The sequence below is a fragment of the Topomyia yanbarensis genome, chromosome 1, assembly GCF_030247195.1.
Source record: "Topomyia yanbarensis strain Yona2022 chromosome 1, ASM3024719v1, whole genome shotgun sequence".
NCBI classification, from domain to species: Eukaryota; Metazoa; Arthropoda; class Insecta; order Diptera; family Culicidae; genus Topomyia; species Topomyia yanbarensis.
The window spans coordinates 203,119,141-203,133,133 of NC_080670.1; the positions used below are offsets into that span (position 1 = coordinate 203,119,141).

Below are 13,993 nucleotides of genomic sequence, written 5' to 3' on the forward strand. Positions count from 1 at the left end.
TGCAAATTTTCCGCTAACTTGCCGGAAAAGTCAACATCCATTAGCTAAAGTCGCTCTTGACGAAAATGGCAGCCGGTAAATATTACGTTTGTAACGACCTTGAGCAGTGAAGAAAAAACAATTTCGGTTGAATGTTTTTATGTTGGTTCGCGATGAGAGTATGAGAGAGATCAGCTGAGATGTGAGATGGGACAACTGAAAACGCATTTTATGTCACATTGCGAAAGAAAGAATTACTCACCTAGTGGACGGTGAAGGAAGAGGAGACGAAAATCGACCCATGTGAACATTTTTAAAATAGATTTCTACCTTCTTTTACGTCGGATGTCGTGATCAGAAGACAAATTTCACTTTGGTTCCCTCCCCGTCCATCCGTTAAGCCGCGGAAAACAGAAATAACTTCTGCTGCAGAGAATTCGATGCATTCTTTAGAGTCGCTGCGTTTCACAGTTTGCAGCCGTGGTTTGATACGGCCAGTTTGACAAATTCCCCGTTTCACATTAGAAGTTTGTTCTCGTTGCCATTAATTTTTGTCGATCGAATCAGAATTGAATGCTTTTTCTTTATATCAACAGGTCTCCAAAGTAACTTCAACCCGTACTGTGAAGTCCAACGCTTCGTCTTCAACCTCCTCGAATAGCGCGTCCAAGCCGAGTATCGACAATCTAGATCAAATCTGGGACGAAGCTGTACTCAAACAGTTGGTAAGTATAACATCTTCATACATTCCGTTAATAGTCAAGAACAACCTCCGCAAATTTTCTTCCAGCTGGATTCTTCCACAAACTACGAGGAACGTCGTAAGATCCGTGCACGCCTCCGACAAATCATGGCCGAGAAAGAAGGTACCGCCACTTACTTCTAGACCCTTCAAACGCCCAAAAAAAAAAAAACAAACTCACTAAACGCACTCCAAAGATTTTCGTTCGAAAGGCCTGCGTTTCACGTTACTTTTATCTTGCTCTTTGTTAAACAAAATATACTTCCTTCAAAAGCGCCAATAGCTCAGTACACTTCACCAAAAAACAAAACCCACACACACACACACACACAAACCTCAAAGAGTCCAAATGAGACCACCTACCAAGCCCCGAACCAAGCGCCTTACGCCCACCCCAAAGAACAAACCGACACGCTCACTCCCTCGATACAAACTGTGCCTCGCGGCATCGCGTTCGAACCGACGGAAACAAGTCGCAACCCACCAGCGTCGTCGGGGCTTGGCATCTCGGAACCACCAATCCGCTATAATTACTCTTGTACCCCCGACCAATCCATCCGATTCTCTTCCAGCCTGTGTCGACATCGTGGCCAGCGTAACAGCCGACCTTCAGCGAGAACGTCAACAGTTACAACAACAACAACAGCAGCAACGGAAACAGACCGCCAGTGACTCCAACAGCAACGGTAGTGGTGGCATTCAGGGTGAGTCACTCCTGCTACCCCTGCTGCAGGGTATTTTGTTGCACAATAAAGGTGGTGGCGGCGGTGGCACCAGCGGTGCCCTCGGGTCTACGGCCGTCTCACTAGCCATCCCACCGGTGGAAGACTCCGGCACAGAATCGGGCGAAGACCTACGGCTTCTGGCGGCCGGATTGCATGACAATATTGAGATGTATCGTGGTATTGGTGTCGGTGGTAGTGCTGTTTCCGCAACCATCGCCACCGCTGGTGGTGGTGTTGGTGGTGGCGGTATTAGTGGTGATGGTAGTAGTGTTAGTAATGGTAGTCGGCACGAGGATAATGGTGGTGATAATATTATGCACGAAGTTACAGCTGCCCTTGAACGTTTGCAACTTTCGCTTAGAGATGGGAAGGATATTAATTTAGAGATGAATAAGCGGAATGCTCTGTTGACGCTTGTGTGTCGGCTTCAGGCCGGTTTGCTTCAGCCGGACAAACTTCCGGAGCAGGTTTCTCCCGCGGAGGAACTGAACGGGACGGAAGATTCGAACAATATTAATCAAGCTCGTCGAGGAAGTGGACGGTTCGCAAAAAGAAGAAACCGGAATAATCGGCATACGGTTGGAGTTAGCCGAGAGGAGTTGGCAGATGCCCGTCGATTTATCGAAGAGATTGGACGCATCGGAGATCTGTCTTCACATTCTACTTCGGCAACTCCGGAGAAGTCTAAAACGCCAGAAAAATCTCCACAAGCACCGTACTCCCTTCAGAAGCAACAATCATTCGGAACAGGTCTCCCGGCTGAAACGGTAGTTCCTGGACCGGTTTTCGCCATGAAACGCCCCAGTCAATTCGTTCCAAAAGAGATGCAGGACCTGAAGCCCGTCGTTAAACTTAATGATCGTAAAGCCAAGCAGAAGCTGTTCCGTCAATCGCAAAGCTTCGACCAGTCGTCGATGGATGATGTAGAACCGGTTGTCGTCCAGCACAAACCGATCGATGTGAAGCCTTTAACTAATCGAAGCGACCCCTTCAAAAAACCCGTTCAAACGGCTGCTCAGCGGGCTCTGGTGAAGAAGTACTCCTTCAACGATGGATCCAGTTCCGAGGAGGATGAACCTCGTAAAACCGCCGAACAGGTGGTGCTTCAGAAGAATACCAACAAAGGATCGGCGGTTGTTAACACCGTCCAGAAGATGGTGAATCGTGAAGTGAAACCGGCTAGCCACAGCGGAGTCCATAGATCGGTGGGGTCTCAGCAAACCCGCGATGGTCACGCGGTCGGAAATGAAACAGCTAAACCAATGAATAAGTATACTAGTAAGAAGCTTCGGATGAAGCGTGCGAATACGATAGATATTCCGAAGAAATTGCCAAATAATGGAATGGATAGTGATGATGATAGCGATGAAGATAAGCGAGCTGTCGTCAATCGTCCACGGGAGGTTAAGGCTAAAACATCACTCGCTGTCAAGCCGACGGCTGAGGTACCGGACTTTAAGCCAAAAACCGAGAACGACAAGAAGTTTATGGCTTTCCTTCAGAAACAGAATCAATCCGGAAGACAGATGTGGACCAATCCGGTGAAGGAGCACGTTGGGGGCAACAATTGGACTAGCAAGTTTGATAATTTGAAGCATAATTTTGAAAACGCTGATAAGCTTAGTAAGGTGGCTTCTCCTGTGAAGAATTCAGCTCCTAAGAATTCAGCAATGAACTTTTGGAAGAAGGCTGAAAGTGCGTCCTTCGATGAGGTAAAGATGAAGCCTCCAAAACACTCGGCATGTGTCCAAAACTACGGCTCTCCGAAGACGGCAGCTCAACAGAAATTGCCTTCCAAACCGATCGGTCCGGTTTACCAATCAAGTCTCAGCAAGACTAAAACACCTGCTCGATCGAACTCCCAACCAACTGGTAGTAGCTGCTATCCTGCTTCCAAACCACCAGTCTCAACGAGCAGCGCCTCTCCCTCCAACCAATTCACACACGCCCCAACATCCGCCTTCAAACCGATCGCTAGGAAGCCCGCTCCGATGAACTTAGACTTTAAGCCATCGCACCACGAACCGGAAATCGTGAAACCAATCCCGGCTAACGTTTCCTGTGGCATTGTGAAACAAATAGTCGCTTCCGGATTTAAGGAAACACCCGAGATCAAACCGGAACCGATGCAGGTTCAGTTGGGGCTCGTCAAATCCCTTGCAGCCGCCGGGTACCACGAAACGCCCTTCGTTCCTCCGCCGAAAATCGAACGAACTCCGACGCATCACGTCCTGAATTACCAAGCGAAACCGGAGCGTGGAGAGTCTCCCACGCCCGCCGCTCCTTGGATTGGTAAGAGGTCGGGTGTGGAGAGCACTAGTAGAGTGGCCAGTATAGCTAATAGCAAATTTACGGCGAATCAGTTCGGGTTGAATAAGGGAGCAGTTCCGCCATCGTTACCCCAATTAACCTATCAAGGGTCGTTGAAGTATAATGAGAAACCCATGGGCTTCCAACTGCCTGAACGTCAACCGGAAAGGAGACCATCTCTTCCAGATGTCGGCCCGCACTCCAAACCCGAAGGTTTTACCTATACTTTCACAGATTATACCCTACCGGAATCGGTTTCCACCTTTACGCTGACCCGCAGTGATTCGTTGACGAATCCGGATAATCAACCGCTGATTCTAACCAACACCAATTCAATTTATAGTCCGTCGCTGATGCAGCAGCAACCTCCGGTCCAAATGAGTTCGCAGAAGCAACCCCAGCAGATCAGCTATCTAAGTGTAAACGATCAGCACAGCTCCACTTCAATATCTCCGAACAACGAGGACGCTGACGATCTGGATTCGCTGGATTCCCAGGAGATGCGCGTAACTTCGAAGGTTATGCGAGCTCCGATGAGCCAACAGGCTAGCTATTCCAACAACAAACCTTCCCACGTTGGCGATAACTCACCCGATCGCGGTTCATTGATTGCCCAGAATCTGCACAATTCGTTGAAGAAAATTCAACAGAAGAGTCCAACACCCCCCGGACGTCAAACGACTGCACCCAGCAGCTATCAACAACGATCGCAGCAAGCTGTGCCGAAGCTTGAAGTAACCCCACAGACTCCGGTAGTAAACAAACCTCATCAGTTCAATGTTCCTTCGCACGCCATTTACAATAATGTTCAGAGATACGAACCTCCCCGGCCAGCTCCGCTGACCCGAACGGATTCCTGGGCACACATGCACTCTCAACCGACGTCGAACGGTTTAGCACGGACCAAATCTAGCCATACGCTTGCTGTTCCTCCAGTCTACGAGGGAGCCTACAAAACTCAATCGAATGGAACCATATCCGACAAGCAACGAACAATGGAAGCCTATTTCTCGGGACAGAAACCATCTTTTAATCCGTTAGCGAAGACTTCATCTACCAGTAACTTCCTACGCGATAAAAGCGGAATGTCACAGAACACCGTCCGCCCTGTGTCGTATGCCATGGGAAACAGTTACAATCCGGCTCAGTATAACATCATGATTTCGCAACCCGTCCAGCAGCATATGGGAAGTTATCAGCAGTCGATGTATTCGTCGCCGTCCGTTCAACAGCGAACTCCGCTGCATCAACCGCAACAACAACAATACTATCAACCAGCACTAGGTGCCGGATTGGTTCGTAGCCGAACGATGCCCCATATCCCCTTGAACAATCTGAGCCTGCTGGACGAGGACAACGTAGATGATGCATTTGAAGAGCTGATGAGTCAATCGTTTGCCGTGTAATTTTTAGCCCGAGCAGGGAATGAATTTTGTAAACCGAAACTTGGTACTCGAAGTAGACTTCCATTGAGGGGGGTCTCATAACCGAGACCCCCGGGAGTCGAAAAAACATTCCATTTTGTATCTGTTAACGACGACGACGACTGGCGTCCGGATGTAATCTGTGGTCATCTAGCGCGTAAGGATTTCAGTGTGAATAGCATCTAGTAGGCTGTGTTTTTTTTTTTGACATGATAGTGACATTAAGCGGTGAACCAGTGAAACATTATGTAATGAAGAAGATAACGCGCAGAAACACATTCGCAAAACAAGACTCCGCATGAAAAAACTGTTGACTAGAACAAAGTTAGCTGCATTCTCTTCTCTGTGAAAAGCATCTCTAAATGTTTATGCTTACTCGTGTACTCGTGTTTGAAAACGAATTCATCTTTTTTTTTAAATTTTTATTCGGGGACATGAACTTTTTTGTGTACGAATTTGACTGTCACTAAAACCCAAAAAAAAAAAAACTCACGGGCCCTGGACGAGGCCCCTCTACAAATCAGACTCTTAAACGGGGTTGGCGGCAGTGAATAAATCAAATAAATCGGACACATCAAAGAACTTCATGCTGCTAATACTACCTGTACTATTTGCCGCAACCTGGTCGTGCAAGCATCTCTGAATGTGCAACCTCAATAACAACCACCGAACGAAGATGCGGAGAAGTTCTCCGAAACTAAAAATAGTAAAATCAAAGTGGCAATACGGCTACCATACAAGTAGTAGAACTCCGTGAGTCTGATCGCATTTTTTCAGTGTTGTTTGGCGTTTTTTTGAACTGGCTTTATGTGCTCCTTCCTGTTAGCATGCCAAAATATGCAGCTCATGTTTAGAAAACAAAAAAAAAACCAACGCTAATCGCCTTGAAATGATTTGATTTTTGACAGTTTTCAAAACCATGTCCCAGATGTTGCCGTTGTATTTTGTTCCGAGTTGTATGTGTCCGCTCACGTCATACATTGACAGGATCATTCCTAACCATGTCTCATACCCCGTTGATCAGCTTTCGCCGAATTGGTTCCGTGTGCGTGTATCGAAATTCCGCTCGCTAGCTCATAGAAAAAAAAATTAAAATCATTTACATATTTTTATCGCTGTTGATATTGTGTTAAGATGTAGTAGCTCCATGGTAACCCCAAATGTGAGATTGTGTAGCTTGTATCCTTGTTAGTTGTACTAACCTACCCCCGAAAAAAAATCCTATCCTCACTTCCCCCATCTACAAAATAGATTATCTTTTCTCCTTTACCGTAGCTGTACAATGTGGCCATTTCACTAATAAGCGTGAGTTATTTCACGACTTTTCTTTCCCGTTTCAGAAGTTACCACCACCTCAACCTCGAAAGTCCAGTCCCAAGATGGCGGCGTGGTCACCACACGAACTACAGGTAAATATTTAGATTCAAAATTCGACGACGGATAAGTTTCTATTACTTTTCGATAAGATTCTATTGTCTTTTTGGTAATAGATCAGTCAAGGATGAGTGATAAATTTTTGTTACTGGAAAAATAAGTAATAAAATAAATAAAACAGTAAAATGACGAAATTCGAAACGATTTTCAGTATGTGTCAAAATCCGTTCTGTTCGAATTTCGAGTTATTCAGTCGGTTCCTTTAAGTGTATTAATGCCCAGCGCTAGTTTAAACGCTAATGGCTAGCTATCCAAAATGAGCAACCCATAAGCGCAGGGATGCCAGGTTTGCAGATATGGCTGTCCAGGGCAAGGAGTAAATACCTCTGCCCCATCCCCAAGGACCAAAGGAGTGACCTTCTTAGCCAAGTCACTCCCAACGATATATCTCAATCCCCTATAAACTGAAACGGTCGGTACGGTTGTCCTCGTTTCTTCCTCATTCAAGATTCAAAACGATTCATTAGTTAAATTCTAGAGAAAGTTTTCAATAGGACGTAAGTAACATTGAGAGCCTCTCTTTGTTTACTTTCTCTTTCGTTTATGACGACGTCATTACAACACTTTGTACTAATTTTCCAGTACATATCTAAAGCCGACGGTTTTTACTACAATATTATGCAAAGAGTAGAGTAGTAAATGTTGAAATGGCCGAGTAATGAACAGAAGAGAAAGACCTCAAAGAGAATCTCTCATTGTTACTTACGTCCTATTGAAGATTTTCTCTAGAATTATTCATTAAATGAATAAATTAATTACCGTATAGTTTTGAAACACCTTTCAATCCTACTCTGCACAGTAGGCCTGGCCGTTTTAATGTTTGCGACATATTAGGGGAGACTGAGGAGACTTGATCCCCTTTTTTATTTTTCAATCTTACTCCGTGGAATGATTAAAAAAACCATGTATTTTTTGTAGTTTTATATTGTTTCTAGGGTTGACTGATAATCATAAAAAAATTACATGGAAATAAAAAAAAGTTATCTTGTGAGAATATTTCCTTGTAGTGAAAATTGGTGACAGCCCTCGTCACGTACCGGTCGACTCGTCGTGGAGGCTAGGTCTACCGCCGAGGACTACAACGCGGCGAAGCTGGGTATCGTGACTGGGCGTTTATTGGATCACGAAACGGACATCGGTACCGAGAGAAATTTCGTCACATTCTGTAGCATCCCCATGGCGATTCCCTCCTGCAGCACGGAAAAGGACGACCGGCAAGCTAAAATGGAAGACGAAAGTCTTTAATAAAAACCTCTTTATTGAGTCACTTCGGCAAACGTCAAGTACGTTGATGCGGGTGAAAGATTGTGACGGCTTGTGACGTTACAATGCCACGAAAACTGGAGCCATGCAGTAGGCGGCGTCAGTACGCTACACGCTGCTTGTCTTGTGCTGTTTTCGGGTTCAGAATCGAGTCGCCCTAGGTTCGCTCTAATGTTTACAGTTTCCATACAAAAGTGACAGCTCCGAGCGAGCAACCTAGAGCAACTCTAATATAAAAACGAAATCAGCATTAGAATCAGAAGGCGGGCTCAGAGAGCAAGATCGGAGAGTGAGAGAGGAGCGCTAGCGACGTTTCGAGAGAAGGGTGGGACGCTTTAAACGGGAGACCAAGCTTAGCAAGCCAGTTTGCTGGGAAGTAGACGCCAATCTCTGGAGAATGCGTTCTGAGCCGTCATGACGAAGATGAGGGCCCGGCAACACCATCTGAAATATGCCCGGGTAAGCTGGAAATAATCTTCCCGAAGCCCGATCCAACTGTCTGATCACCGACACCGTACGGCGAAGAAGGAGCTCTCAGAAGAGTCGATGCGACTAAAATCGAAGAAAGCTGCGATTGTGGCATATCCGAACAGGTTCAGGATACTACTGCAGAAGTGTTTAGATGATGGCAGTTTCCCCGAAATGTGGAAGGTACCGGAAGCTGGTGTTGCTGCCAAAGTCAGGGAAGTCACCGGGCCATCCAGCATCGTATAGGCCAATATGGCAGCGCTGCACAGAAGAATAAGCCAGATCCTGCAGAACTACTTTCAGAGTACAGTACTGCTGTACGAGACGAACGAAGGGCAGAAGTCAATACAAGTCGCAGCGGGCGTTCCTCAGGGCTCCATTCTCGATCCAACTCTTTGGAATGCGATGTACGATGGGGTCTCAACACTGTGGCTGCCCGGGAAAGTGAAAATCGTGCGTTTCATGGTCGTCATAAACGGTGATGAGACACTTGGAGAAGTGGAGATATCGATGCCGGATGAACGGGGTCAAGCTGCAAATAGCTCACCACAAGACGGATGTGTTGCTGGTCATCAACTGCAAAGCGGTTCAGCGGATATAGATCACCGTCGAAGGGCACGTGATCGAAGCGTGCACTGAAGCAATTGGGAGTGATAATCGGTTGAGCTTTAACAGCCACTTGATTACACCTAAGAAAAGTCGGTCTGTTATCTAGTGTTTCGTCGTCGATACTGCGATATGGGGTTCCAACCTGGGGTGCGGCGCTGAAAACCAAGCCGAACCTATAATAATAAGGAATAAGCTAAAGCGCTAGAGCGAGTAGATTGCAACAGAGCACCCAGCATGGGTCGTCGAAATGCCAGCGAACCGGACGCCACGCTCCATCCGAAACCGCCAGACCAACCACGGCATCCCACCGGTTATTCCGCTGGAAATATAGCGAAAGCCAAAGAAGAATCGGTATTAGGAGAACTTCTATCGCCAGAAAACTCTCCGTCAGCATAAGCTAGATTCACCGCTGAAGACGCGACTCAGTAGACCACGACGAGACACCACCAGCCGCGGGTCATCGTGACACCAGTGAACCGGGTGCCCTGCGTGCAGTTTCGGGAGAACTTCTCTTGTCGGGGAGCTCTCCGTCGCAGTAGGTCAGGTCCATCGTCGGGGACTAGACTGAGAAGTTCGCGAACAAGTCGAGGAACTGAATGGCTCATCGAGGAAGTAGTGCCAAATGGCAGAAAAAGAAACGATTTAAAGAAGTTGCGGTGCTAGATGGCACCGGACACGGATCCAAAGGGCTCAACAAGTTTTGGTACTGAAACCAAAGAAGAATCGGTATAGGGAGACCTTCAATCGCCGGGGAACTCTCCGTCAGTGTAGTCAGATTCACCGCCGGGAACTAGACTGAGTATATCGCGACGAGACACCACCAGTCGCGCCGGGCTCCGGCAAACCAGACGCCCTACTGCATCGGAATCGCCGAATGGACCTCGGCGGGGAACTCTTCGTCGGAGTAGGTCAGGTCCATCGTCGGGGACTAGACCGAGTAGTTCGCGAACAAATCGAAAGCTCAACGAAGAAGTGATAGTAAATTAGACAGTCTGAAGTTTGCCGCCCAGATTGTCCTCCTAGGGGTAGAGCACCCACACACTACAGAAATACAGAAATTGCCACGTTGTGTGGATAGTCGAAAACTGGTAGTGTGTCAATGATGGGTGCTGTAACCCTACTGACAGTCACCACCCGGAAAAGAGCCATGCTCCAGTGCTACAACTGAATCTGCGAGGGCTTGCCCCTTCTGGATTCGTGGCAAACGGCCCTGGTGGTCCCGATACCCAAAAATATTCAGGGTATTCGCACGGCCAAAGACTTTCGGCCCAACAGTTTACTTCCCTGTATTGGTAAAACTTCGAGCGAATGGTCAATATAAGGTTTTCCACCATACTCGAACAATGCCAGCTGCTGAACAATCGGCAACACGCCTTCCAGAAAGGGAAGGGCACCGGATCGTATCTGGCATCCCTGGAGGAAACCTTTAACCAGGCTAAAAGCGATGCTCTACAAATCGACCTTGACACCCTTGATATTGACAAGGCATACAACACCGTATGGCGAGAGGACATACTTCAGTAGCTTGACCACTGGGGGATCCGAGGAAAACTTGCCCTCAACATACATCGATTCCTATAAAAGCGTTGGCGGAATTGATTCCGGAACGGGGTCGGGGCAGCGAATCCTAAACATACACAGAGGAAAACGGAGTACTCCATGGATCCGTTCTGGTGGTCACCCTTCTCATCAACTTAAACTACATATTTGCCTCCCTCTACAAGTGTAAATTCATCTTCGTCTACGCCGACGACATAGTAGTGGTTGTGACGGGAAGGACCAAAGGTCGAACCTGCATCAAGCTACAAACCGCAGTCAATGTCCTCTTCAAGTGGGCAACCTCAGTCGGCTTCCGGCTTTCCATCTCTAAAAGCTTCTACACCCACTTGTGCTCCACATTGCCCGGCACTTGACGTGCAATAGGAATACCGCACTCCGGATCCATACAGATCGTATCGAAGTTACTGCCCAGCCCACCAACAGAAAGCACCGGGCGTCCTACCATTCCGCTGAAAAATAGCCCTAGTGATTCTCCGACGTGCACTGAACGTCTTCGAACGGACAGACGAAGGTGATGAATCTGCAACGATGAAAACAACAGCGGAGGAGTACACGGAATTCGCAGGATCCGCCCTACCCCACTCGCCCCGCTGCTCCGGATATGGACCTGTGCTTGGAACGTCCAACCTCCCCACATTGACATAGACCCTGCGGACCGTAGGAGTCCCGAAATTTCACGGCTCAACGACGCTTCTCGAACCATATCCACATGTATACGGACGGATCGAGGAAGAACGGTGAACTAGGAATCGGAGTCACCAATGGCGGAACATGCTAATCTCGCCGTCTCCCGGAAAAGTACTCGGCATTTTCCGCCGAAGCCACAGCCATCGTTCTGGCCCTGTCTCAAAAGCCACAAAAACTGCATCCACACTATTCACGGATGCCTTCTCGGTATTTCGTGCGCTCGAGAGCCGTTCACCCAGATAATAGAGTTCGAAGCTGCCGTTTCACTCCCCACACTCTGTTGGATCCTCGCAAAAGACTGGTACAACACTGTGGCATACAGGGGTACGCTGAAGAGGCCCTCAACAACAACTTCACCGATCACTGCACTGGCGGTCATCCCGGGGACATCTGCAGAAAATTAAGGGATTCTCCGTCAAATTAGACGACCGACAGACTTAAAAGGAATAGAACCTCCTCTCTAGACTGATGACCACTCCCCACCGGGACCCGAAAAACAATGGAACATCTACTCTCCAACTGCTTGGAGCTCCAGGAACTCGCTATGTACGGGCCCAAAGTAGACACTCTCCCTGTCGAACCCTTCGTCAATTTCTTCAACAAAGTGAGCAACGAAGAACTTCATAACTTGCTGAGGACCTACCACACACGGGACATCCTGGAACGTACTACCAAGCGAACATCGGTGATCATTTTGAAACGGGGTTGTGATGATCGGCAGTTCCCAATGACCATGCGAAGGCTGAAACACCTGAAACGAAACTTCGCGAAGTCTTCGAAGTTGTATAAGAATATCTGTAAGCGGGTTCAACAATATCAACAAAAAGGTTATGCTCACCTAGCCTCTGAAGACGAGTTGTCTGGAACCGACAAACGTGAAGTCAGTCTTGTATAGGATATCCGCGAAATGTACCATCAAATCCGAGTAATATATGAGGATAGATAAGCCCATCGTGTTCTGTTTAGAACCAACTCTCCGGAAAATGTACGTCATGGACCTTTGGATTAACGATCTCTCCATGTTCAGCGCAATATCCGAAGAACCTTAATGCGAGTTAGCATGCAGATAAGTTCCCAGAGCAACCGCGGCTATAATCGAAAACCGTTACGTGGACGGTTATTTCGACAGCTCCGACCCATTTTGAGTGGAGCCAGACTGTTTTACAGATGATTGAGGAGTTCAGCGTCTTTGTAGAAGCATATTAATGCCTCCTCGCGTGCCGTACGTGTCGTTGGAAAGGACGTTCCGGATTGATGTTGCGAGTGGAGATCCTTAAGTTCTAATCAGTTTGTCAGGATATGCTCTACAGTAGTCCTCATGTTACCTGACGGACAGAATGGCGGGTCGGCAGTGGAGAGTATGTGACTCCCTGCTCTGACCTACTGCTGCGGTCGATCCATTTAACAGAGGTCCGCATCAGCGGATCGCAAGCGGTCTCAATGGCCTGAATGTAAGGGTCTCCAAAGCCGAAATGACTCGAAGAGGATGATCGTTGGGATGTCCTTTGGTTTTCAGGTGATCGCTACCGCTTCCGCCGAGAAGACATAGCTGATTAAGGGCAAGCGGAAGGCAAGGCCAGCTTCGATGCCACTATTTACTAGCTTTAGTCCATTGTTTAGTTAGGATCCGTCTGTGAAGATCAAGTTGTGCTTGAGGTATTTCTCATGGATCAGTTTGCGGAAATTGGCCCAGGTAATTCCGGGGAGAGTGCCATCTGTTAGAATGTTTTTAGACTGATATCGGGGTTGGGATCCCGCTCAGTTCATGTGCGGTTACAAACTATGTGACAGCTAGCCAACAAAGCTATGTCTGAACCAAGTGACTTTGGGTCTTTGATCGAGCAATTCGTTTTTATTCAGGTGTTTCATAGCCTGTTAACTAAGAGCTCCGCAGTTTCTCCGGTCCAGAGGAGTAGGCATATTGGTCAAAAGTCTTAATGCAACCTTCTAGGAGGTGAGGATAGGCTGCCCAATCCAGATTCGGTTTAGGTTCTCCAATAGGACTCCACCTCTTCGGGAGGTCATGCTTAAGGACGTTGCGGTCGGCGTATTTTCCACGCACTGTGGAGAGGGTATATGTGAGTTTTACTCCGGTCAAGGGCTTGTTTTTTATTTCGATTATAGAGGTTTTAACCTCTCAAGGGCTTGTTAAAATTCTGTCCGGAATCGGGGAGCAATGCGCATAGGTTCTCCCCGAATTCCCTTTGTTGTTTCATGAACGAGAAGGGCAGGACGACGTCGACTGAGAGTGATGAGTAATACATCCCTAGCTCGTTGGCGATTTCAAGCGGCTCGTTGGTGATGAGAGAATCCTAGTGTACTTCGTTCCCCACCTCGGTTGTCGAAGAATCGGGAGTAAGCGCCTCCTGGAAATTTATCCAATTTTACTAGCCAGGTTTCGTAATCGGCGGAAAGTGTTTGTTCTTGTCTCTCACAGGGGGTGATGGACAGGGGTGTTCCTGAGGGCTCGTAAGGCACTTCGACGGGTTTGGACGGCTTAACTGACTAACTTAACTTAACTGAGGTTTCTTTCGTTGGTTGCCCTTTTTGGGGTATGGGCTCGAATGGACAGGAGGAGTGCCCTTGCAGTGACCACAATGTACATGGCAAGGGGTCCGCGTGGGTTGGGTATGCATTCCTTTTATGCAGTTTTGGTAGTAGTTGTTCTTAGTCTTGTGAACCGGGGGATGATCCACCTTCCGGGGAAGGTGGTCGCAAGCGTGTCGGTAGATGGTTCTTTTTCTGAAATGAAGTTAGAGGCGCTGGGCTGTTCTTGGCCTTTGGATTGAATA

At 47.6% G+C, this 13,993-nt stretch overlaps 1 protein-coding gene across 2 annotated transcripts in view; it reads left to right on the top strand.

Annotated features, from left to right (window-relative positions):
* The window catches only part of LOC131688556 (microtubule-associated protein futsch-like), a 185,291-nt gene that overhangs the window by 165,829 nt on the left and 5,469 nt on the right, over positions 1–13,993 (top strand). The window contains exons 6-9 of one of the 2 annotated variants that reach the window (XM_058972888.1): positions 576–704; positions 770–845; positions 1,294–1,425; positions 6,521–6,589. In XM_058972888.1, coding sequence (XP_058828871.1) covers positions 576–704; positions 770–845; positions 1,294–1,425; positions 6,521–6,589 — 406 coding nt within the window. Of the gene's footprint in view, positions 1–575; positions 705–769; positions 846–1,293; positions 5,934–6,520; positions 6,590–13,993 lie in introns of both variants that reach the window. The other variant, XM_058972878.1, reaches the window with a different exon arrangement.